The sequence below is a fragment of the Ceratina calcarata genome, unplaced genomic scaffold (assembly GCF_001652005.2).
Source record: "Ceratina calcarata isolate Rehan_Ccalc_2016 unplaced genomic scaffold, ASM165200v1 scaffold115.2, whole genome shotgun sequence".
Classification (NCBI taxonomy): domain Eukaryota; kingdom Metazoa; phylum Arthropoda; class Insecta; order Hymenoptera; family Apidae; genus Ceratina; species Ceratina calcarata.
In genome coordinates this window covers 933228-954704 of record NW_017132446.1, presented here as the reverse complement: position 1 = coordinate 954704, position 21477 = coordinate 933228, and the positions used below count along the sequence as shown (strand labels likewise).

General features: G+C 35.5%; 6 protein-coding genes across 15 annotated transcripts; 1 reads left to right on the top strand and 5 right to left on the bottom strand.

Annotated features, from left to right (window-relative positions):
- Positions 1–3208: 3208 nt before the first annotated feature.
- Positions 3209–6539, bottom strand: Moca-cyp (nuclear cyclophilin protein Moca-cyp). The gene is made up of 9 exons (XM_018022587.2): positions 6285–6539; positions 5871–6184; positions 5722–5809; positions 4977–5006; positions 4756–4901; positions 4578–4674; positions 4267–4519; positions 4028–4123; positions 3209–3960 (listed from the first exon to the last, which is right to left on the bottom strand). The coding sequence occupies exons 2-9, from the start codon at positions 6151–6153 to the stop codon at positions 3271–3273; spliced, it is 1683 nt and encodes a 560-aa protein (XP_017878076.1). The 5' UTR covers positions 6154–6184; positions 6285–6539; the 3' UTR covers positions 3209–3270.
- A 286-nt stretch (positions 6540–6825) lies between these two features.
- Positions 6826–9159, top strand: LOC108623795 (motile sperm domain-containing protein 1). 5 transcript variants are annotated; one of them, XM_018022612.2, is made up of 7 exons: positions 6826–7036; positions 7497–7673; positions 7747–7910; positions 7987–8146; positions 8246–8347; positions 8544–8687; positions 8754–9159. In XM_018022612.2, the coding sequence occupies exons 2-7, from the start codon at positions 7529–7531 to the stop codon at positions 8783–8785; spliced, it is 747 nt and encodes a 248-aa protein (XP_017878101.1). In that variant the 5' UTR covers positions 6826–7036; positions 7497–7528; the 3' UTR covers positions 8786–9159. The 5 variants fall into 5 exon arrangements, with proteins under 5 accessions (XP_017878101.1, XP_017878093.1, XP_017878109.1 ...); XM_018022604.2 differs by having other exon boundaries at positions 6826–7110; XM_018022620.2 differs by having other exon boundaries at positions 6826–7011; positions 8754–9158.
- A 95-nt stretch (positions 9160–9254) lies between these two features.
- Positions 9255–10973, bottom strand: LOC108623830 (eukaryotic translation initiation factor 4E homologous protein). Of its 4 annotated transcripts, XM_018022661.2 has the most exons (6): positions 10706–10973; positions 10279–10366; positions 9964–10206; positions 9741–9893; positions 9475–9667; positions 9255–9405 (listed from the first exon to the last, which is right to left on the bottom strand). In XM_018022661.2, the coding sequence occupies exons 1-5, from the start codon at positions 10723–10725 to the stop codon at positions 9512–9514; spliced, it is 660 nt and encodes a 219-aa protein (XP_017878150.1). In that variant the 5' UTR covers positions 10726–10973; the 3' UTR covers positions 9255–9405; positions 9475–9511. The 4 variants fall into 4 exon arrangements, with proteins under 4 accessions (XP_017878150.1, XP_017878140.1, XP_017878158.1 ...); XM_018022651.2 differs by having other exon boundaries at positions 9255–9667; XM_018022669.2 differs by having other exon boundaries at positions 9255–9667; positions 10279–10363.
- Positions 10974–11064: 91 nt separating this feature from the next.
- Positions 11065–12221, bottom strand: LOC108623849 (uncharacterized). 2 transcript variants are annotated; one of them, XM_018022698.2, is made up of 4 exons: positions 11966–12221; positions 11659–11883; positions 11393–11586; positions 11065–11277 (listed from the first exon to the last, which is right to left on the bottom strand). In XM_018022698.2, the coding sequence occupies exons 2-4, from the start codon at positions 11853–11855 to the stop codon at positions 11096–11098; spliced, it is 573 nt and encodes a 190-aa protein (XP_017878187.1). In that variant the 5' UTR covers positions 11856–11883; positions 11966–12221; the 3' UTR covers positions 11065–11095. The 2 variants fall into 2 exon arrangements, with proteins under 2 accessions (XP_017878187.1, XP_017878179.1); XM_018022690.2 differs by having other exon boundaries at positions 11659–11857; positions 11966–12220.
- Positions 12222–12404: 183 nt separating this feature from the next.
- LOC108624034 (general transcription factor 3C polypeptide 2) lies at positions 12405–19064 on the bottom strand. 2 transcript variants are annotated; one of them, XM_018022994.2, is made up of 19 exons: positions 18647–19064; positions 18098–18261; positions 16581–18022; positions 16413–16523; positions 16184–16336; positions 15946–16106; positions 15793–15874; positions 15541–15723; positions 15333–15474; positions 15144–15240; positions 14863–15062; positions 14606–14804; positions 14277–14525; positions 14094–14213; positions 13879–14021; positions 13608–13794; positions 13451–13538; positions 12922–13386; positions 12405–12860 (listed from the first exon to the last, which is right to left on the bottom strand). In XM_018022994.2, exons 2-19 carry the CDS (start codon positions 18249–18251, stop codon positions 12684–12686), a joined length of 4353 nt encoding a protein of 1450 aa, XP_017878483.1. In that variant the 5' UTR covers positions 18252–18261; positions 18647–19064; the 3' UTR covers positions 12405–12683. The 2 variants fall into 2 exon arrangements, with proteins under 2 accessions (XP_017878483.1, XP_026668217.1); XM_026812416.1 differs by having other exon boundaries at positions 14606–14774.
- Positions 19065–19145: 81 nt separating this feature from the next.
- On the bottom strand, positions 19146–21052 carry RpL7 (ribosomal protein L7). The gene is made up of 6 exons (XM_018023007.2): positions 20947–21052; positions 20418–20562; positions 20167–20342; positions 19848–20095; positions 19506–19603; positions 19146–19301 (listed from the first exon to the last, which is right to left on the bottom strand). The coding sequence occupies exons 1-6, from the start codon at positions 20955–20957 to the stop codon at positions 19191–19193; spliced, it is 789 nt and encodes a 262-aa protein (XP_017878496.1). The 5' UTR covers positions 20958–21052; the 3' UTR covers positions 19146–19190.
- Positions 21053–21477: the final 425 nt, after the last annotated feature.

Below are 21477 nucleotides of genomic sequence, written 5' to 3'. Positions count from 1 at the left end.
AGAGAGAGAAAAAAATGTAGACGATATCGCGTGGATTTACACAGCGAGGGTGGAACGTATCTTTTCGGGGTAGTCCTCGCCCTTCGAATGTAAGTTTTTTTTTTTAACTCGCACGATTCCTTTGATCGGAGGAAGCATCGATTCAAAGAGGAACTTAAGTATGACAATTTTACTTATATTAGTCGATTTTTAATTGTTCACAATTATCTATCCTTTCTAATTTCTTACGTTTCTCGAAAACGAAGTTCGTAATCTTAAAGGATTGACGCTCCTGCCGTTTCTCGATATACATTGAAATTGATACTATTGATTCAATTAAGATATAAATTGATACTATAGAGAATAAAAAAAAAGATTTTTATTAAATAAAGAAGACATATATATTGAAAAGTTGACGATTAGTTGATGGTGCTGACCTCTGGCGAGGCTTCACTAAATTGCAACGAATCCATATTTTTGTTATAACAATTTTTAAACAAAATCACTTTTTTCACGTGCAGTGCTGAAGGAAAATGATGAATCTACCAAGCTAAAATTATTTCTCACTTAAATATAAATGCGCTTACCTCTGCGTGGACGTGTTCCATTTCTAATCTTCTTCTCATTGATTAATTCTTGAATAACAATTGGAGCATGAGATTTAATCACTTTTATTTAATTCTGTGCTACACATTATTACTTCTTTTTGAGTATCCACTTTTCAGTACACTATCTCACACATAATATAGAAAAAAGATACAAAAAGAAAGTAAAAATGTATATAATGGAGCTTCTGAGCTAATATTTCATTTCTAAATTCGTTTCTTTCAAATTGAACTAGTCTTTCTTAAGTACATGCAGTTTCTAAGAGATAAATATATTTAGTTTCAATGAGTCAGACACTTGACATCTTAGAAATAATTGGGGAGAATGTATCAGAAATAAATAGAGAAAAATGCTTCTAATGAAATATCTGAACTGGAATTTTAATTCTAGATCAAACTGAACTGGTTTCCTTCACATAGCTCAGAGAAACACTGCTCTGAACAAGTTAAAATAACACTTAAATCTTCTACAAACTAGATTTCAGTGCTCTTGTATGATATATTTCTCTTAGAAACCACTGTAAATCAGTTTAATTTGAATAACACTTGTGTCACTACTTGGGGAAGGAACACACCTCAGTCTGTACTCTGTGGTAGCTTCTGCTGAACTGATCCTGACTCCTACGCTTGCTATGGAGAACGGCTGCTCTGTCATACCCAATATAGCCCTGGATATCCCCAACTGTACGGACCTCTGAACCAATCCCTGGGTGTAGATCCTCTAGCACAAGTCAGAAAGGGTAGACTAGGTTCACAGTGTAGACTGACAAGGGTTTTTTAGACGGAGCATGCCCCATTGGCATATTCTAAAACACGAACTAAAGGGGTGTGCCCTATCACCAATGCCGAATGGAAAGAAGGGAAGGGATCGTATCTGGCATCCACAGCTGGGGAAAGGGTCCAGGGTCTGGACTGGAGCTCTGGGTATCGAGCATGCTCCGTTACAATATTCTAAACCCTAAGGCCAAGGGGACGCATCCTTTGAACTTTGACTGCTGAAAAGAGAAAGAAATGACCAATCAATAGTACACATGCTAAGTTGGTATCAAAATTTCTCTTCCAAACTTTTATTTTGTTTCAAGAATATATTCTCACCTTTTTGTTTATCCTTATTTGTGGATCACAATAAAATTAATTGTAATAGGAATGATTGAAATAAATATAAAACTATAAAAAAAATGTGGACAATATCTTTCCAGCTGCAACACCCTTTATTAGCAGCTACCCTTTTTTTAGCAGCTACCCTTTTTTGGGATTTGAAAGGGGTGACTGGTACCCCTTTCAAAGGGGTTAAAATACAGAGGGTGACTTGTATCAGAAAAAAAAGTTTCGTGCCATATGGGGCCACGGAACACACGCGTTGACATAAATTCACAAGACATTTTTTTATACGCGAACAACCAATAAAATATGAACCGCTAAACAAAATAGAATCGGGACATAACCAAAACGAAGTTAGTCAACTTTCGCAGAACTGAATGAATAAAATTGAAATCTCTTGAAATGAATCTGACCTTGCACGAAATATTACATTATTATTACTATACGAAACAGAAACTACGAAATATTCATATAATTAAAGAATTTGCAGTTCGACACTTTTTCGTTTGCACGATATTTAATATGATTCTATAGTATGGAATCTATTCTTATTTTTCTCAGCTTACTTATCAGATCTCGAAGCACGCTCGTTCGAACATGCAATCCTAAGAAATAACTGAATCCTTTTTATTTAAATAATTATTACTATTGTTAGTTCAATTTTGAAGTTCGAAAACTTACAGTGCCGCTGCCGTAGCCACCTAGCGGCCATAACGAACTAAGTAAAGTTTGAACTGGTGCCCGTGCAGTCGTGCTTCAGTTTTTAATTACGCGATCCCGCGCAGTTCCGCGTTCGAATTTTGCTCATAATTATTCAGATCAGTAGTGTCATAAATTAAGTTTCATGTATTTAATCGAATCACGATGTGCTAGTGATTCGGATACCACATCGGAGTTCAAAAGAGGGTCAGTGAGCTCGGAGAACTGGGAAAGGATTCGGAGATTTGGCGACTCAGACAAGATGCCCGGAACATTCTACTTCGGCAAAATAAAGGTACGAAGGTTTAATTACGCGGAATAATTATATAATTCATCGAGATAAGTTTGATATTCGTACACGAATAGTCCTACATGAAATGAAACTTGTTCCCCTTCGTACATTTGTATTTTCTCATGTGGGTATCTAACACTTCTAAATGGAGTGGTAAACTCGTAAATAAGTATGAATCACTGGCTATAAAAGTATTTTTTAATTTACAATATGATGCTACAAATGTAATTAGATAGATTTACAATTAAATGTTTCGGTGTTTTCCTTGATAATTGAATATTCAAACGATTACACATGATGCAACATAGTGGTATATTCATTTCATATAAATACAAAAATGATAGGCATAAGAGACAAGTCTTGACCTTCTAAATATGAAATTTACAGTTAAACGTTGTAATTGATATACCTCAGATTCATACAAATGTAAAGCATTAATCTACACACACATATATATATATATATAAATTTATACATTCTACGGACAAACTAATTAAACAAAAAAAAATGAGAAATAAATGTAGCTACTACATAAATTATAATTCACTTGTTGTATTATTATGTAGAGAAAAATTGTAAGTGGAAACATTGCATTTAGTCTTTGGAGTGTTGACTACTAGAACTAGTTGAACGTGATCGACGTTTGAATTTCGGTTGATTGTTAGAGTCCGAGGTGTTATCACTTTTCTTGCGATTTTTGTCTGTCTCGTAATTTGAGTTCGAGTTATTAGCCCTTCTATAGTCGTTGCGTCTATCGTAATGTCTATAGTTATCTCTGCCGGGTCTGTTCATTCTATAAGCATCCCGTCTCCGCGGATAATAATTCCTTCTGGTTCTTCTCTCACGACTGCTCCTGCGATCGTATTCCCTGTCCCGAGATCTTCGTCGTTCACGCGACCTCGATCGACCACTTCCACGCCTTCGGCTTCTGTCCCGCGAGTCACGTCGCGCGGATTTATCACCGTACGATCGATGTAACTCGCGCTTCATTAACTTGTCATTTTTATGCTTCCCATCCAGCTTGTCCTTTGCCAAAGGATCATTAACGTCCGAACTAATATTCAAATTGTCTTGGTCTTGATCAATGTCTTTATTGCCACTCTTTTTATCGTCCGTGTGATCGTTCTCCTTGTTCTCCAATTCTTCTGCGACTTGCGCTTCGGTTTCGTCAAACTTGTCCATCGCAGGATTATCTTCATCCGGAATTTCAGTAAACTTTTTAATTCTATCGGCCTCGCGTTTCTTCAATTCTTCCTCCTTCTTTAAACGTTCCTTCTCCATCTTCTGCACATACGAATTAAAACATGCGATCAATTAACTGGACTACCTGTAATTAAATATAAATACGTACTTGGAACTCGTGCAATTTGATAGTCCGGTTTTGAGCCTGTTTCCAATGCGGTGGCGTAACGCTTCTTGAACGGCTACGCGAAGGGGTATGGTACCGCTGTAAACAGATTTATTAATTCGTACCTGAAGTAACTAACAATACAATGCCCCGGGAAAATACGAAATTTTTTACAATGGAAGACGATATCTTGAAGATTTCATACATACCATATGTTACGCATTGTACACAAGAATACTTACAAATATTCCTCTTCCTTTAAACATGCGACCAGTTTTTCTATGCGACCGTACCCGATCTCGACCATAGTGTTGCCTAAATTCTTTTTGATTCGCATTATTAGTAGGCCCTGCTCTGTACAGAAACTTATTAGCAGGCACTTCAGGAATTTCATCTGGGTCAATTTTTGTCACCGATACAAGGGGATGCGGTTTTCCAAGATCGTCCTCGTTAGAATCATGAATCTCGCCATCCTCGGATTTTGCTCTTTTCTTACTGCAATAGAATATATCGTAAATAGATGTAGGCTGTAATTAGTTCGCGTAACATATACTTCTTTTTAGCCTTCTTTTTCTTCTTCGGTTTTTCTGTGTACGAATCAGAATCCGATTCCGACGAACTGCTATCCTCCTTCGCTTCATGTTTCTTTGCTGTGAGCAGAAAAATAGTAAGGTTTAAATAGTCTGGTGTATCGTGATCGTGGCATAACAATTTCTAAAAGAGAGACATACTTTTACTCTTGACTTTCAATACCAGTTCTCCACAATTTACAACCTTCGCATCTTGTAACGGGCGAGACATACGGTCTACTGGAAGTCCCTCAATATGCCTTACAACTTCCTGGCCAGATACTACTTCTCCAAAAACCACATGGACACTGTAAAATTCAACATTCGAATATAAGTTACGATCGATAAATTTTCTAACGATTGATTCATTCGTGATCACTTACTTGTCGAGGTGAGGCGCTGGTTGTGTTGTACTACAACAACAAAATATGATTAAGGGGATGAGAGATGAACAGAAAGAGCCAGCTTTCAGTGGTCATTGTGTTGTAGTAGTGGTGTGCAGACCCTTCCCTCACGACTACACAGAAATATAGCTAAGTTATTCATTCCTTCAGAGATATCCTTACTTCTATACTTTCCAGTATTTCACCAGAAGTTTTATTTGATCGACATAAATTAATAAACATCGAACAACTGCTTTAATGTCACAGTGAACATAGAGAATGAAAAGGAGATAAATCTTATTATCGAAATCCAAGTTAGCCCTTTGATAATTTCTCTAATGAATATACTTTCTATCAAGAGATATTTGAATATCGGTTAAACGGGTATTAAAATGTAAAAATAAATGTGTATGAAACTCCTATTACCTTTACCTTCGAAGTCGACAAAGTATACATCTGCCAGCAGAGAAAAATAACGTTTTAGCTACTCGAGATGTTAAAAAAGAAAATGTTCTCTTGCAGCTCTATTAATATCTCGCAAGCCGATCATTTTTGTTAATAATAGCATGCAACACAAATTCTTAGTGAAGAAATAAAATACATTAACGTATCTTCGAGACTACGATATAGAAAATATACCACACCATCCTGCACTCGTTTCTCTATCATAGATCTAATTAACTGTTTGAATTGGTTACACAACTTTATTAGAACTTAAACAGTTGCTTCTTCTACAAATACTCACATAAAAAATTGTGAACCATTCGTGTCTCTACCACGATTTGCCATTGACAATAAAAATGGCTTGTTATGTTTCACAATGAAATCTTCGTCTGTAAAATATTATTAGGATTATTATTTAATATAATGCATCGAGTACACTTGTAGATTTACCTGCAAACGTTCCTCCATAAATTGATTCTCCTCCTGTTCCATTGCCTACTGAAAAATCACCACCCTGGATCATAAAATCTTTAACTACTCTATGGAAAACAATTCCTTTATAATGTAACGGTTTGCCAGTCGTTTTTCCAAGCCCCTTCTCCCCCGTACACAGGGCACGAAAGTTTTCACATGTTATCGGACAAAGATCTGCATAAAGCTCGAAAATCATGCGGCCCATGGGAAGACCGCCCACTTCTATATCGAAGAACACTCTGGGATTAATGTTAACCATCGTACTTTCTCTTCGAAGTTCCTACAAGTCTCTAAGGATATAAGAATTAAAATCACATTATTTCATAGACGTACAAACCAGAATTCTGAAGTAATTCAAATTAGCACAATAATCGAAGACAAGCTTTTTACCGTTAGGTTAATAAATAAAGAGTCTCTGGAGTAATCGAAAGATAAAGAATTCCGTAATATGGTTCGAATGCGTAACTGCTACGTTTACTTCGTACACTATCTAGTAATCAAAATATAGGCAATGATCCTATCATTTTTATCTTTTTTCGTTCGCGGAAACTTGTTATATCAAAAACGATAATATCAACAGCGTTCGATCGACATAATCGTACTATTACTCATGAGGCAGATCATCCGGTTGCATCCGGTCTGGTGCCATATTGTTGAATCCATCCAAGTATTGTGATTACCAACGACGCTTGTGCACATGTATTTTGTCCCTAATACTAATCGCGCTCGTTATCACGAAAGTTACTCATGTTGTTAAATAGATACTCAGATTAAATTCTTTGTTACAAGCAGAAGTAAAACTGAGTCTCAGATGCTACGTGTCATTTTCGAAATGTCGTTAATCGACGAACGTGCGAAGACCCTTAGGTATTAAATTTCTTCATCGTTGAACCGACTGATTAGAAACAATAACGCACAGCGATACGTCCGCGCGTGTGTCTATATGTGAGTGTGTGAATTGTAAAATGATACCATTTAAATTTGTCAGTTCGAAACGTAAAATAATCAGCTGATTCGCGATGATAAGCTAGGGAAACACGAGGAAATAATATGATTAGCTCGTTCACACGCACAATAGCGAATGTTGGCAAACGAGAAGTGATGTAGATGTAGATATGTATGTACGAAGAGCAGGGAAAGAAGTGTGTTTTCTATTTCTCACTAGAAAGATCAACAGTATTTAATAATCAAAGTGTTCTGTGACGCTAACGAATTTGTAAATATTAAACTATCTAATTAATTAATCTCCTATAGTCACTGTTTAAATCACTCGAGCTGCTCCGAGAGAATGATTAGCCGTTTTTTAAATTATTCTAAAACTTTGAGTGGTTATACTAATCTAAAATATAGTTCAAAGAAACATTAACATATTCGTTCGCCTAAAACCTGTTAGCGCACAATTATTTAGCTTAATTTTTATAATTCACAAAGTGCTTAATATTCTTTAGGTAAGTCATTGTTTTTAAAGATTTTAATCGCGACAGATGTTACGATATGCAAACAAAGAATCAAGTAGAGTTTGAGAGAATAGAGCGTATTATACGAAACTGAGGGATTTGAAGAAGAAAATAATAATAATAGACGTGTGTAATAATTTTATAGGTGGATGGACCACGCAAAATTAAGCGAATATCATGCAGTCCCAGTTAGCAGGAACTCCCCGAAAACTACCAGTCTTTGTATTTCCTCAAAGCATCACTTTCTTTTTAGACGATCAGTCCACTCACAAACAAGTTCTAACATTGTATAACCCATACGATTTCCCAATAAGATTCAGAGGTAATACATTGTAATGTGAAGAGTGCAGAATCTAAGGTTGCAAAAGTGTTAATACGATCAATTAATTTTATAGTACTGTGTACTGCGCCAAATAAGTATAAAGTTGTCGATCCGGAAGGAACAATAAAAGCCAGATGCTGTGTAGATATTGTTGTCAGGCATAAATCTCCCTTACCAAGTAACTGTAATGTCGTTGATAAATTTAGAATACAAATGCAAGAGCATCCGACTAAACAAGTAATTGAACATGCATTAAAAGCTAGCATTAAAATAGTCTGATCGAAGTAAAAATAATTTGTAAAAACATTAATAGGCCATAGGAAAGAGAGATGTGGAAGCTAAGTTACTTGCTGGGACAACAGAGGCAACTGGAAGATCTACTCCAGACCCTGAAATGTTTCAGCAGCTTCCAATAAATGAAAGTAGGCAGCAACAATCTTATGCTCTCATAGCTCAAAATAAAGCAATGGATAGTAAGTTCTCACCATTATTTGGAAATTAGAACGTTAGCAAAGATCTCTCGTTGAAGTATGATAGGTTTACCTGAATGGCAAAATCGTTTACAATTGCAGAGTACACGCGAAAATCAGTAAAGTTAAAATATGATTTATTTGGTGGAAATAAGAATGCAAAAATGTACCTATCCTCAGATATGAAATGTTCTATGGATAAAGGTTAATAAGTTAGTATTTAAAATTAGCTTTTCCTTTTATTAGTGCCATTCAATTGTAATTTATATGATAAGAATTTTTCTGTAGTTTAATTGTTCTTTATATAAATTCTAAGTGAACTGTCACAAATGTTTATCAAGTATAAAAGTAAAGTGATAATCAAGCTCTTAAAGTAATGAATGAAATAAATGATTTTTAGGAGGAACGAATTATATAGCATTGATTGCTGGAATCATTTGTATAATTGGGTTACTTTTACCTACCGAAGGAGAACGGAATAATAGAGTGCCTGACTACCTCTATTTATCTATAAACCTTAAATTAATATTTTCATTCGTATTAGGTGAGTTACTCAATCGACTACGTTCCGTTTCGGTGTATCAATCGAATGTTTTCCGATTTATTACAGGTATGGTTACAATTATTATTTTAAGGCTGTAATTTTTGGCTATAAAAATACTTTATACAAGGATTCGAATCTTGGGACTTGAGCACAATCATTTATAGAATTCGTTTGGCCATTCTTTTTGTTACTGGATATATCTGGTTCTAGTCTATATACAAATAAAAACGATAGGACACATCATGGAAACTACTGATATTTATTAACTTATATGAAATCTTTTATTCTTTTTATGTATATGACGCTACATATGCATATGCTTCATTGCCTTAAGTATGCATAAAAGTTTGTACATAGTATATTAAGACGTTTAACAAAATTACTGTCTTTTTATATAATTCACATTGAAAAGAATACGATCTCGTGTAAAAATGTATAAATATATCTTATGTAAAATGGACTTCAAATCTTAAGTACTCTTGAATAAAAGTATTTGACATACAACAAGCTTGCTTATTTCTATCATTAAAGATTTTACTATGTTGAAAAATAACTATAAAAATTTCGTATAATTTAGAAATCAGATGATTCTTTTATTATCAACATGTATTTTATTTACATAAGTTACATTGGAACACTTGCGAACAGAATGCATTATCCGATAAGATGGCTATTCAAATATTTTTCTCCTAAGTATCATCTCACAAGTATCAATTGGCTAAATGTAGAATTGAAAAGCACACATATTGCATCACGGAGATGGAGTCTCGAAAATAGTTGAATTTACCTGAAATCCGTCACGTCGTGATCATTTCGTCAGATTGTTACAATCGATGAACATTCTTCAAACTTTCATTGTGAGTTTTGTATTCCATAGAGGCACTGGCTGGAAGGTGTAATACTCTCCTTAACGTATCCCTAATGCGTACTGTCGTCGCATAGTCAGATGCAGTCTTGTTCCACACGCATATTATATCTTCCTGTTGAGATCAACAATACCCAATGATTTGGCACACGTGAACCGTTCCTGTTAGGCAATGAAAATGATCTTACTTGAAACCTTATAGATACAACAGCTCCACATATTTCTTCGCCGACCATAAATTGTTCTCCTAACATAGCTAATATAAGGTTTTCCCAACATCTGGAAACTAAACCTTTCCTTAATCTCACTATCCATTTGCCACCCTTCTGATTCGCTTCATCCTGGAACAATAGAATAGTGCGTCAGTTAACAAGGAAAGTTTGATTAAGATGGGGATAACAAGATACACACTTCCCACATTGGTTTTATGCCAACTTTGAAAAGATGGAAGTCTGTAGGTGTCGATAACTCCGATGGCCGGACTAAATGACTATAAAGACTCCAAAACTGTTCGACACTCGCAAACCTACCGACCAGTTTTAAATTCTGGTCATAACTTTGTATATTTGGTTGTTTACCAGGATTGCGCCTGCTGTACCATAACGCATATGCATACTGCAATTTGTGCTCGTTCGGACTAATTTCTATCGGAGGCTACAATAAATAAAAATGTGCCATTTAATCGGAAGGTATTAACGAAGTAAAAAGGAGGCAGGTCATTCTTACTAGTGAATCTTTCTCAGTTTTTTGATTATTTTTCGACTGTGTTTCATCATCCCCGCTGTCTTCACTAGCTTTTAGCCTGCAAGTACTACTATCATTTATAACATAAGCATCATGAAACGTGGAATTACTGTGTACAAAAACTTCAATTTGATTATCATTCGAATTTTAAAGAAGGGTAATAACAACAATCGAAAAGTCACAGTACTTATTTAGTTTCTGACAAGTGTCGGATCATTCACGGATGTTTTGTTGTTTCGAACTACTTGGGAATGGAGTTGCTAATGGAAATAATCGCATAAATTAAAGGAGCACGTGTTCACCGTTAATTAAGACAATATGTCAGTGAGATTTGTTGTCTATTTAAAACACATCTAACCCTACGTAAACCATAATGAAGGGTCGACATAAGAACACAGATTTCACTTACGTTTCGAATTTATTGGACATGATTCAAGTTCTGTTATCAATTTACAGAGACTATCGATTAAATGCTACAAACAATATATCTCAACAATACAAATAAAAATATAAAGGCTTCTCGATAGCTGTTTCCTTATCACACGGTCTCTCGTGTGTATGTTTCGATAAATTGTTGATCTCCTAGATCTCCCCCTCTACGATCATTTTTGCTAGTTTACCAGAGATTTTAAACCCCAATGTTGGTCATACTAAACGTAAATTAACGAAACAATTATATTAGAAATAGCGCGTTACATGAAATGTTGTGGATTTATAGATATATCGAAGTTTATTCAATTATTTCTGCAATATAAAAGCATGAACAAATATGTTTCGAGTAATCGGTTCAAGTAGACGTTTATTTATCATTTTTACTCGAGAAGCGTTTTTTTAATCTCTTCGCAATTTCTTCTCGTTGATACATAACTTCTCGGTAGCATAAAGGCGAGAATGCGATAGGACACTCGTATTGGACAGTTTCGATATATTTAGTATCTTCGATTCCGTCTCGATCGAATCTGAATTGCGAGATCGATTCCACTGAAACCAGAGAGAGTCGGAAATCAGAATTTCAGATAAAGTTCATTTGAATGTTGTGTCGTGCGAGTGACAATGTTTAATTTCAAATTCGATTGGAATAAGATGAGGCACTCACGACAACCGATCTTGGGAAAGAAGCAAGTCAGATGTTTCGAGGTAATCAAATATCCATTTTTATCTCGATGTACGGCATAGTTTCCTATCGCTGTGTTTCGAATGATCGGTATGTGACTCAAATGTTCCGTGTATTCAACCGAATATTTCCAATGATCGTAATTACCACTTTCTGAAATGATGTTAAACTCTTCTCTGCGAACAACGACTCAGAATGAAAATCGCGCGGAAAAAGTTTAACAAGCGGTCATTTAATACTTCACGTACATCGTCGGATTTAACTTTTTCATGTTACTAAAATCCGCCATAAATTCCCATACGTGTATAGGATTCGAGTCCTTTATTATATCTTCGAACAGCACGTGTTGTTTCCTCTTGTATAGAAATAATACGTAAAAGATTAACAGCGTTAACATAGTATATAGTACGTTTCTAGTTTTCCACTTCATCGGATTGATACCCATGTCTTCAACAAAGATTTGAATGTTAATTCTACGAAAACCAGGTAGACTTGAAAATCACACACGTCTCGCGATTTAATATCTCACGTTACACATCGAAGAAGAGAACTTACTTATCGTATCAAATAATTGAAACAAAAGCAGTTTCTCTTGTTAGGAAATCATACAACGAAACTTCTACTCGATATCGTTCTAACTTCCGTTAACGAGATAAACGAGAAGCGATATTGCTTTCGTCTCGAATATTAAGAGCTGGTTTTACGACTAGCCGCGAGTTACCCGATTCTGGTCCAAACTGACCGAGCCAGTGAAGACAAATGAAACAACTGCCAGTGCCAGTGAGTTAGTCCAGGCCAGGATACTTTTCGTCATTTCATTGTATATGTACGCGATCCCCCACTACGTTTTATTAAGGTGTATTCATTCAGGCGTGCCTATCACAAGCCCTATTTGATTCACATATGCATCAACTATAACTCACTTTGTCATAGAACCAGTTTTGCATAACAATATGTAGAACATGGTAATAGGGAGGGAAATAAATGATGCCGGTTAGTATTAGATTTCATTTATTAACATTCATAATGTCATTAATTTTCTTTCTTCCAAGGAAACATCTATGCTGTTGAAAAGTATTTCTCACTTCGAATTTTCTAACACTCATAAACATTCAATTCAAATGACATTGAAATATGTTCTGAATAAGTTACATGTAGTCTTATTTAATCATTGGCATCGGTAAAGTGAACCTAACATGTATAAAATTAGAAAAAATACATTACATTTACCATGTTCGCCTCATCACATTATATTATAAATTACAATTTATAATCAGCGTTGCGTCGTCGAACTTTTCGCTTTATCAAGCATTGTCTTCGTATATTCGGGCAGCATCTCTTTTACTTCATCTGCTGCAGATATATATTTGAAGTTTATTAATCTGACTAAACCATTTTGATAGCCAACTGCCATCCATACATAACTCCACGCATTTGGATTCCAGGATATCTGAAAGTTATTTCATTATATTTCACGTAAAATAAGCGAAGCAGCGATTGTTAGTACGTACCCTATTAACGGACATGAATGGATATTGTTCCACTGGCACTTCCCTCAAGTGTTCCGAAAATATCGATTTCTTATGCTTGTTTATTCGAAACGATTTTAAATCGTCGCAGAAAATAAGACCGTATCGATCATGGCATTCGTTGTATTTGTCCGGAGAGTACTGGTAGTCCGACTCTTTCTTATTACGTTTGTTATCCTTCTTATTGTCATTTTTCTTTTTCGCTCCCTTCGTCTCCTCCTTCGTCTCTTCCTTTGTCTCTTCCTTTGTCTCCTTCGTCTCTTCCTTCGTCTCTTCCTTCTTTTCTTTTAAAAAGTCCACTATTTTCACGTAGGAACTTAATTTCCTTCTCTTTAAGATATTGATATAATCTCTGTCTTTTATAAGATTATGGACGAATACCGTTAATATTTCACCCGCATATGTACCATGCGCAATGCCATTTGCATAATCGGAAACATCTACCGCCTAGTTTTAAAGAGAACAATATTTCAATTGAGAATAATCGGAAATGCTTATTAAATTTACTTACGTATGTGGGAGAATTCGTTGGTAAAACGGGATAATACTTGAATTCGTATTCTCTTAACGAAATCAAATAGCTGTTCGTATGTTGATATCTATAAAACCGATACGATATTAATAAGTATACTATGGATAAATAACATCTTCCTTATACTCTTTCTTACCCGAGTGCGTCGTCAAAACTGATAACAGCACACGGCAAATGTGTCATCCATACACCGTTCACTATAAAATTCTTATGTGCACTGGTTTGCGGACAACTCGTATTTTCCAAATCCCAAAATTTATATGTTCTATCTAAGCTCGCAGAAGCTAAAAATCTTTCTCCGTTATATGGAATTAAGGATACCACTGGAAAGAACGACACGCTTGTTAAATATGTTATTCTAATTCGTAGATATGAACGAAAGAAAGAGACAGGACAGGTATTCTTACTAGTTAAGGAACTGCTATGACCCCAAAAGTGCTGGAACGCATTTATGAAGTATGTGTTCTGCCTCTTTTGCATTGATAACGGAGATTTATAAGTTAGATCCCACAACGCGATGTAACCGTTTGAGAATCCTGCAGCAATAGTGCTGAAAACGTTTGATTATTTAGAAAGACTCATACGAGACGACTAGGGGGAAAAAGCAGTAAGATAATCTTACTTATGTCCGTGCTGTTTCGTCCACGAAACCTTTGTACACATCCAATTCTGATTATTACTATCATATATCGATATATTTGCAGTTAAAGTTATCACCGGATCGGTACTATATATAGGCCATCTGTGGAAGTAAACGTTAATAATATTAATAATATACGAGAACAGAAAATGATGTGCTACTTACTGATTGTCTACAGTCTTTTCAAATTTCAATTCCTCCGGAAACGGCAATGAATAAATATGTACATTTCCGTCTGAACAAGCTGTTGCTAGCATACCCATTCGTTTAAGACTAGACTGCGCATCTTTCTCGTAATTATTCAGACTTTCGTCTTGATAACACCCGGAAGGACACCATTCCATGCACCATATGGTGCCACTATTATGTACGATTGCATACGAGAGAGCAGGAAATGTCTCTTTATTGTCAGTTCTAGATAAGAAAAAAGTAGAGTTTTCGATTATTTATAATTACAATGAATACTTCTAGCTGCTACAATGATTGCTACTAACTCGAAAGTCAGAGGTCCTGCACTCCAAATTTGTATCATATTGGGTCCAGGGTGCGAGTGTCCTATGGTATATTCGCTTTCCATTGTCGGATGAGTACTGATTGCGATGTATTGACAGGGGTTTTTAGAATGCATCGGTAATGGAATTGGCAACCAAGCGATTGCCCATACTGGACCACCAGTAAAGAAAATGAAAGAATCTATAAAAGATGTCGAATACAATATGTTGATCATTCTGAGATCATAGCAAATAGTTACCTTCATCCGAACCACCCTCAAATCTTTTCCATTGCTTCCATGCGGTCTCTGTCTCAGATGCTTCTTCAGATTTCTCTTTCTCCGTTCGCATAGAAATCTCTAATTCTGGCAAATATTGACCAACAGACGTATTATTTAATAACGTAAACGTATTCGGAAAATAGTCATCGAACAAATACAATTCGTAATTCTTTTTTTCGCTAAACAGAAAGTACGAGTAATTATTTGTACGCCCAGTAAATATGTGTAAATATATATCACGGGAAATTATAAAAATTTACAATTCCATACTCCATTCCACGGCAGGAATGTACGGCGTTATGTACTTTATTCTCTGCGTTTGTTCCTTGTACGTTGATTTCGTCCTGTGAGACGGTTCTGAAAGTAGAAATCATAAGCGTCTTTGTTTCGTGTTTCAATCAACACGAAATCACCAATGAATGAAACACCTAATCAACAATGAAATTTACCTTCGTCGGAACTACTACAACTTTCTCCTTCGAAATCTGACTGTTTCTCATTTTCCTCTACCGGTGCATGCTGGTCTGTTACATGATTTATCATTTCTTCATTAGAGGAACAGGTAAATTTACATATTTTACACAGATAGGCCTGTAATAAAATTGAAATGTATATGAAAGAATAACGTCGCTACCATTATGATACGTGGATGCGTACCTTTTGAGGAACGAAGTTACAAGTAGCGAAATGTTTACACATATCTTCGTAAGAGTTGCAAGTGTATGTACAATTTAGTTCCTGGCACTTTATTTGCCCTCTAGCAGCCAGCTGTTTTTTCCACATACTTTTTCGCATAGACGGTATACTTTTTTCATCTTTCGGTTCGTTTATTACACGTTTCTGTAATATTAATGTTAACAGTGATTTTTAAAATTATATCTTGTTATAAATGTCCATTACGAAACATACCAGAAAAGAGATATCTAGTTTTACTTTCTTTTTGGGTGGTTCATTTACGAGTTTAGCAAACTCTGAAATTTTTGACACTGCTCTACAATTTAAATATTATATTACAATACCGTCTTTGTTCAAGTCTAAGTGGTATTACAATTCAGATTTTACTTCTCTGCCGCTTTACGTTTTCCTCTTGGATACTCGGAGGTGTTTGAATCTTTTCCTTCATTTTTCTTTGACTCTCTATGACTTCTTTCATGCATTTCCACAGAAGTTGGCTTCATAACAGCTCCGCAAATATGGCAAGTTGCCATTAAAGCTAGTTGTTCCTAATACACATATATTATTGCCTTAATATTTATCTCAAGAGGTTGTACTATAAATTTCAATTGAAGGAATTACGTACTTCCTCTGTTTTTCCGCAGAACTGCGCGTGAGATATAAAACCGTTCACGCTGCGTTTTACATTCCCACATTTTTCACACGGCAACTGACCTTTCTTCCTTTTAATAGCAGCGGTCAATACTCTTTTCCATAATTTAATGTCATTTTCAAAATCCTTGTAAATAAAAGTTTTTAGTACAGTGAGTCACGAGTTCAAATATCGATTGATTTAATCGATGTATCATGCTTACAATTGGTTCCTCGTCCTTCGTCCAACTCATATAATTGTGTTTGAGCAAATTGTGTGAACTCCACTCTTTCTTCGATATCTCTGTCTCGCATTTGGCACAAGTTACATTTTCCTAAATGAGCAACAATTTATTGATACAACAATATAAAATGGAAAATGTAAAACGTACTTGGGTTGTAGGTTTATTATCACCCGAGTTTTCTTCTTCCGTTATCACATCAAATATTGGTTTCATTGACTTTGCTACATCTTCAGTATCCATTAATCCTCTGCCCCTGCCTCTGCCCCTGCCTCTGCCTCTGCCTCTACCCCTGCCTCTGCCCCTGCCTCTGCCTCTACCTCTACCCCTGCCTTTTATTTGATTACCAGTCAGACTGTTAATACTTTCATTTTCAGTGCTACTGTTGTCACTTAAGATATCATCACTAATATTGTACAGTTTTTGACTACGTCTCTTGGTATGAATAACTGTTTCTGTAAGGGAGGCATCGTTCATTGTTTCTTGTGGCGAAGGTACAACTTTTTTGGGCCTCCCTCTTCTTTTTTTCACTGATGTAACATCTGAGGTTTGACTATTATCCATTTCATTGACCGAGTTCGAACGTAGGTCTCCGTGCTTCAGCGGAGTAACTAACGTGCTTTTATCAACATCGATGTTATCATTGAAGTGTTTGCGCGAATGCGTCAAGTTTAATTCTTTACGTTCGCACAGGTCTAGATTCTCATTATTCTTTAGAGTGACACGTTCAGAGGTGTTTGTTAATCCGGCAGCTACTTCATCATTTGTTTGCATTATACCTTTGGAATTTTTCGATGTCGCGCTTTCATCCTTTACTAAATTTTGATAATTTTGCATATATACCGAGTAGCATTTCCGTTTAATATTTGTAATATCAGTATTAATTCCGGAATTGCTACTGAAGTTCGAAGGCAGTGAGTCTCTTATTACAGCTGATGTGACGGGAGTAGAAGTATTTAAGTTAAGCGTATCTTCTCCATCGTCTGAAAAAATACAACATATTGGGTCGTCCGATTTCTCATCACAAGCAGTGGTCGTTTTCTGATGTAAAGTCTTAGTTTCCTGTTTCGGTGACTCCTTTTTATGCGTCGTAATATAATCATCAAAGTTTGTTTGCTTACGAATACGTTTAGATCTCTCATGTATATTTGAATTCATTTCACACTTAGTTTCCACTTTCTTTTGTGTTTCTAACTGGCTATTTAAATATTTTTCGCTGTTTTGTCCAGACATAGTTTCTCGCCTTTGAGACGTTGGTACATCGTTTGAGGTAGCTTGATCATCTTCTACGTCAGTAGTACATTTTATAACAGAAGAAACGTCTACGGAATTAGCTACTTGTATGACACTCTTTCTCCTGTTTAAATGTTGACTGTTTCCTGTATCAGATATTAACTTGTCTTCGCTTATATCAGTTTTCGAATCCTCCGTTGATTCTGTATTATTTCTATTATCCTGTATAACCGTGCTTCGTTTTATCACATTCTTTAGTGTAGTATTCTCATTCGTAGAATTCCCATTAGACTTAGAAATCACTTGTAGTTTCAAATTATCTTTATTACACAAGTCCATGGTAGAAACAATACTTTCTTCTGTGCGAAAAATGTACAATGATAAATTAAAATTTTATTCCGTTCCTAATTGCACACTAATAAAATAATACTCACCTTTACTTATAACATTAGTTAAATTAAGATTTTGCAATACATTTGGTGGAAGAATATACATTGTAGTATTACTGGATGATGATTGAGCAGATTTATTAATTGATGAGCTCATATTATCACATGAAGTTCCAGGATCCACAGTCTCGTTGCTCATTATTAATAGTCTAAAAATTTAATTGACAAGAAACATTATATTATTTCAAACGTTCGAAGTACGTGAAAGGGATAGAAATTAGCAAATCTGTATTTATTACATAAAATCTTACGACGCATTTACGATATTACGTTAGTTAAAATCCACAAACGTGATTAATGAAAAGTAAAACGGCATGGGCAGGATTCGAACCCTAGAGCACGCGACAACGAAACTGACTATTTATACTATAGTCCAATAGTCCATCGAAATTAACGCATGTGAAGACGAGCGCGTGGTAAAAGAACGTAGGAAATACTTAATAAAATGAATGAAAGTAATTAGTATTTGCTTTCGAAAGATTGGTAAATGTGAATTTTCCGAAGGTTAGATATGTATACGCGTATAATACTCACGTGTGCGTACAACTGTTATGATGCAACCGTAATTATTAAGTAATTGCTAAATATCCTCGTGAATCGTTTATCTAACAATCTCTTTTCTACGTTAAAAATAATATTCTATTAGTAAATAAAATATTTAATTCATAGACTCTGGTATAAGACTCATAAATCTCGATTTGGCGTACCATTCTCATGCAATTACGGCATGCGACTCGACAAAGCTACTCGATAGCAATATATGTATACCAACTCAACGCATGCGTTCGTGTTTTGGCTCATATACGCCCGTCTGTGTTCAAGAGAATTATAATTGAGGTCGACACAGCAGTGCTGTTATTGATTACAGTAATAAAATTTTATTCGGTGCTCCCCGGTAACTGTTAATATTTTGGACATAACCAGTCGAATCGAACTACGAAGAGGGCACTTCAATCTTTTATTCGAATAATACGCGTAACAATATTTATACTTAGATTAATAAACAGGGAACAGGATAATGTATAACAGAATATAATATGTCCTATTTAAATTTTCATTTATTAAGACTTGTACAAATTTAAACCATTCTCCTGAGGAGCTCATTGATTTTGTCCTCACGATTTCCGAAATCACCACCTTCCACGTAGTGATTTGTCTTCTTGCGCCATCCGCCGTTGGGTGTGTTGAGCTGAAACATACGAAACAATTATAACAACAAAGTTCAAGTATTTTTAAATAACGAAATGTTTGAGTTTAACTGAAGAGCGCAAATTTACATGCGCGCTATATAGAGAAACCCGTATTGCTTTACGACATAGTAGGAGATTTATAGAACATCGAATAGCTCAATAATCATGCCTATGTCGACGTTGTGATTTTAAGATTTGCATACCTTGAAGGGCCATAAGAAGTTGCTTGCGAACTTGAATTTTGGTCCAACCGTGAATATTTCATGGATCAAGTCCTCCACGCAAATGATTCCAGAGCGGCCTGCAAAAATTCATTTTGCACATTACGATCACACTATTTATACAACAAAGTACATAAAAATGGATGTAATTATGAATTGTAAGAACTATTGCTGCCTCGATGCAAAATACGTGCATCAAAGTTATTAGATAGTCTATTACTCTTTGACAAGATGGAAGAGAATTGATTAGTAACGTAATGCAACTCCTATGGACTTGTCAAAAGTAATAAAATAAACTTTTGAACGTAACAAAGAATAACTGACCAAGTCTCTTTTCAATGATGGCATTGCTCGTGATGGGGATGCGTTGCCTATTGATTTTGGCAAATCCCCTCTTGTAGATCAATTCCCTGACCGATTTCAGATTTGGATATCCCCACGTGATATAAGGCTCAATGATACGGAGCATATTAATAGTCGCCTTGTTCAGCTTGACGAATACACCATTGTTGATTTGTTTCAATCTGAACAGTTGAAGTACCTTGCGTACTTTCGGAGCAACCTGATTCACACTGAAAAAAGTTACGTGGTGTTTAACAAAAATTCTATCTCAATTCGAACTTGATAAAATATTCATATTTACCCTCTAATACGTATAACAAATGCAAGGCGCGCTTCGCCTGGGATATAGTAATTACCACGATTTTTGGCTTGTCTGATTAACCTGATTTCATCTCTCTCCTTTGCTCTGTACTCCCTCACATACTTCTCAGCTCGTTTGAAAATTTCTTTCCTTCTCTGATAGTGTCTAGCACGTTGCTGTAAATGAAGAAATTATTCATTTAACAACTGAAATAATCGAGATGATATTTAAAAAAAGTTTTCGGGCAATACCTTGATGGATATTTGAAGACGCGCAGCCTTCACTGTCTCACGCCGTTTCCTCCTTTTAAGAACCGACTCTGGTACTGCTGGAAGTTTCTTACCTTCCTCCGGCTTTTTAGCCTCGGCAGCTTTAGCCGGTGCAGCCTCTTTTTTCCTGTGTACAATATCATTTTATAATGAATACTACAATCGACACGTTGCATGGCACAGAGCATAGGTTGGAATTGAAAGAGATTTCATGATGAATTTAAGTACTTAACACCTGGGTCATTTCATGCAATATGAACGTTAATGAGGATTTAGAGGACGAATATAATTTTTAGTGATCAAACACTGTATTTTATATTTCAAACTGATCAGTGTTATGACTTGTCAGTATCGAACGATAAGTTTAAATTTGAGTCAAAGGACCGAAAACTTTGATACACGCTCGATAAAGAATGAAAAAATTTATTTAAATATTCGATATGAAGATCGTCGGAATTCTATTAATTAGCGATGTTTTTAGATTTCATTGAGACCTCGAGCAAACACTTACGCGTCGGCCATAGTCTGGGTGGTAAAGAAATATCTAACTGTTGAGCACTTCAGAGAAACCCGTTCTGACGAGGTTCAACGTGAAGTTACTCACTCTTCGACACAAAGAAAAATTCTTATATTTCAAACTCCACTGTACTAATTTCGATGAAACAGGATTCAAATTAAAGCAGTGGATTCCAGAAATATGAATTAATTCCTTGGAAAATTATAAAACAATTTTGTTGGAAATATATTTTATCCATGGAGAAGTTAGGTGCGTACAGTACTACCAATATATGAAAATGGCGTGAAAATTTACTGCTAAAGCAGGAAAAGAATTATATCCGAAGAGTAGTGTAAAGTAGTAAAAAGTAGTAAAAAGTAGTAAAAACTATCGATTTAGTCTATAGTAGTCAACGATACTTTTAGTCGGCTAAATCTCTGATACTATCGACTACATCGAAACAAATTCAGGCGGCTGCTTGAATGATCGATAAACTGCAATCTATAGCTCGACGGTCCAAGTTCAGAATATGAATACCATGATCGC

Coding starts and splice junctions, on each gene's coding strand:
- Moca-cyp (XM_018022587.2), bottom strand. CDS start 6,153: ATGGTTAACATTAATCCCAGAGTGTTCTTCGATATAGAAGTGGGCGGT. Junction 4,902..4,976: donor CCAGCGCCTCACCTCGACAA/GTAAGTGATCAC, acceptor TGAATTTTACAG/TGTCCATGTGGTTTTTGGAG. Junction 4,675..4,755: donor ATTGAAAGTCAAGAGTAAAA/GTATGTCTCTCT, acceptor TTCTGCTCACAG/CAAAGAAACATGAAGCGAAG.
- LOC108623795 (XM_018022612.2), top strand. CDS start 7,529: ATGCAGTCCCAGTTAGCAGGAACTCCCCGAAAACTACCAGTCTTTGTA. Junction 7,674..7,746: donor TTTCCCAATAAGATTCAGAG/GTAATACATTGT, acceptor TTAATTTTATAG/TACTGTGTACTGCGCCAAAT. Junction 8,688..8,753: donor AATATTTTCATTCGTATTAG/GTGAGTTACTCA, acceptor GATTTATTACAG/GTATGGTTACAATTATTATT.
- LOC108623830 (XM_018022651.2), bottom strand. CDS start 10,725: ATGTCCAATAAATTCGAAAC. Junction 10,207..10,278: donor AAACTGAGAAAGATTCACTA/GTAAGAATGACC, acceptor TATTTATTGTAG/CCTCCGATAGAAATTAGTCC. Junction 9,894..9,963: donor GCATAAAACCAATGTGGGAA/GTGTGTATCTTG, acceptor CTATTGTTCCAG/GATGAAGCGAATCAGAAGGG.
- LOC108623849 (XM_018022698.2), bottom strand. CDS start 11,855: ATGGGTATCAATCCGATGAAGTGGAAAACTAGAAACGTACTATATACT. Junction 11,587..11,658: donor AAAAAGTTAAATCCGACGAT/GTACGTGAAGTA, acceptor CGTTGTTCGCAG/AGAAGAGTTTAACATCATTT. Junction 11,278..11,392: donor CTTTCCCAAGATCGGTTGTC/GTGAGTGCCTCA, acceptor CTCTGGTTTCAG/TGGAATCGATCTCGCAATTC.
- LOC108624034 (XM_018022994.2), bottom strand. CDS start 18,251: ATGAGCAACGAGACTGTGGATCCTGGAACTTCATGTGATAATATGAGC. Junction 16,107..16,183: donor TCTGCGGAAAAACAGAGGAA/GTACGTAATTCC, acceptor TATGTGTATTAG/GAACAACTAGCTTTAATGGC. Junction 13,795..13,878: donor TCATAGCAGTTCCTTAACTA/GTAAGAATACCT, acceptor CGTTCTTTCCAG/TGGTATCCTTAATTCCATAT.
- RpL7 (XM_018023007.2), bottom strand. Junction 20,343..20,417: donor GTCTTCAAATATCCATCAAG/GTATTGCCCGAA, acceptor CTTCATTTACAG/CAACGTGCTAGACACTATCA. Junction 20,096..20,166: donor TTTGTTATACGTATTAGAGG/GTAAATATGAAT, acceptor AACTTTTTTCAG/TGTGAATCAGGTTGCTCCGA.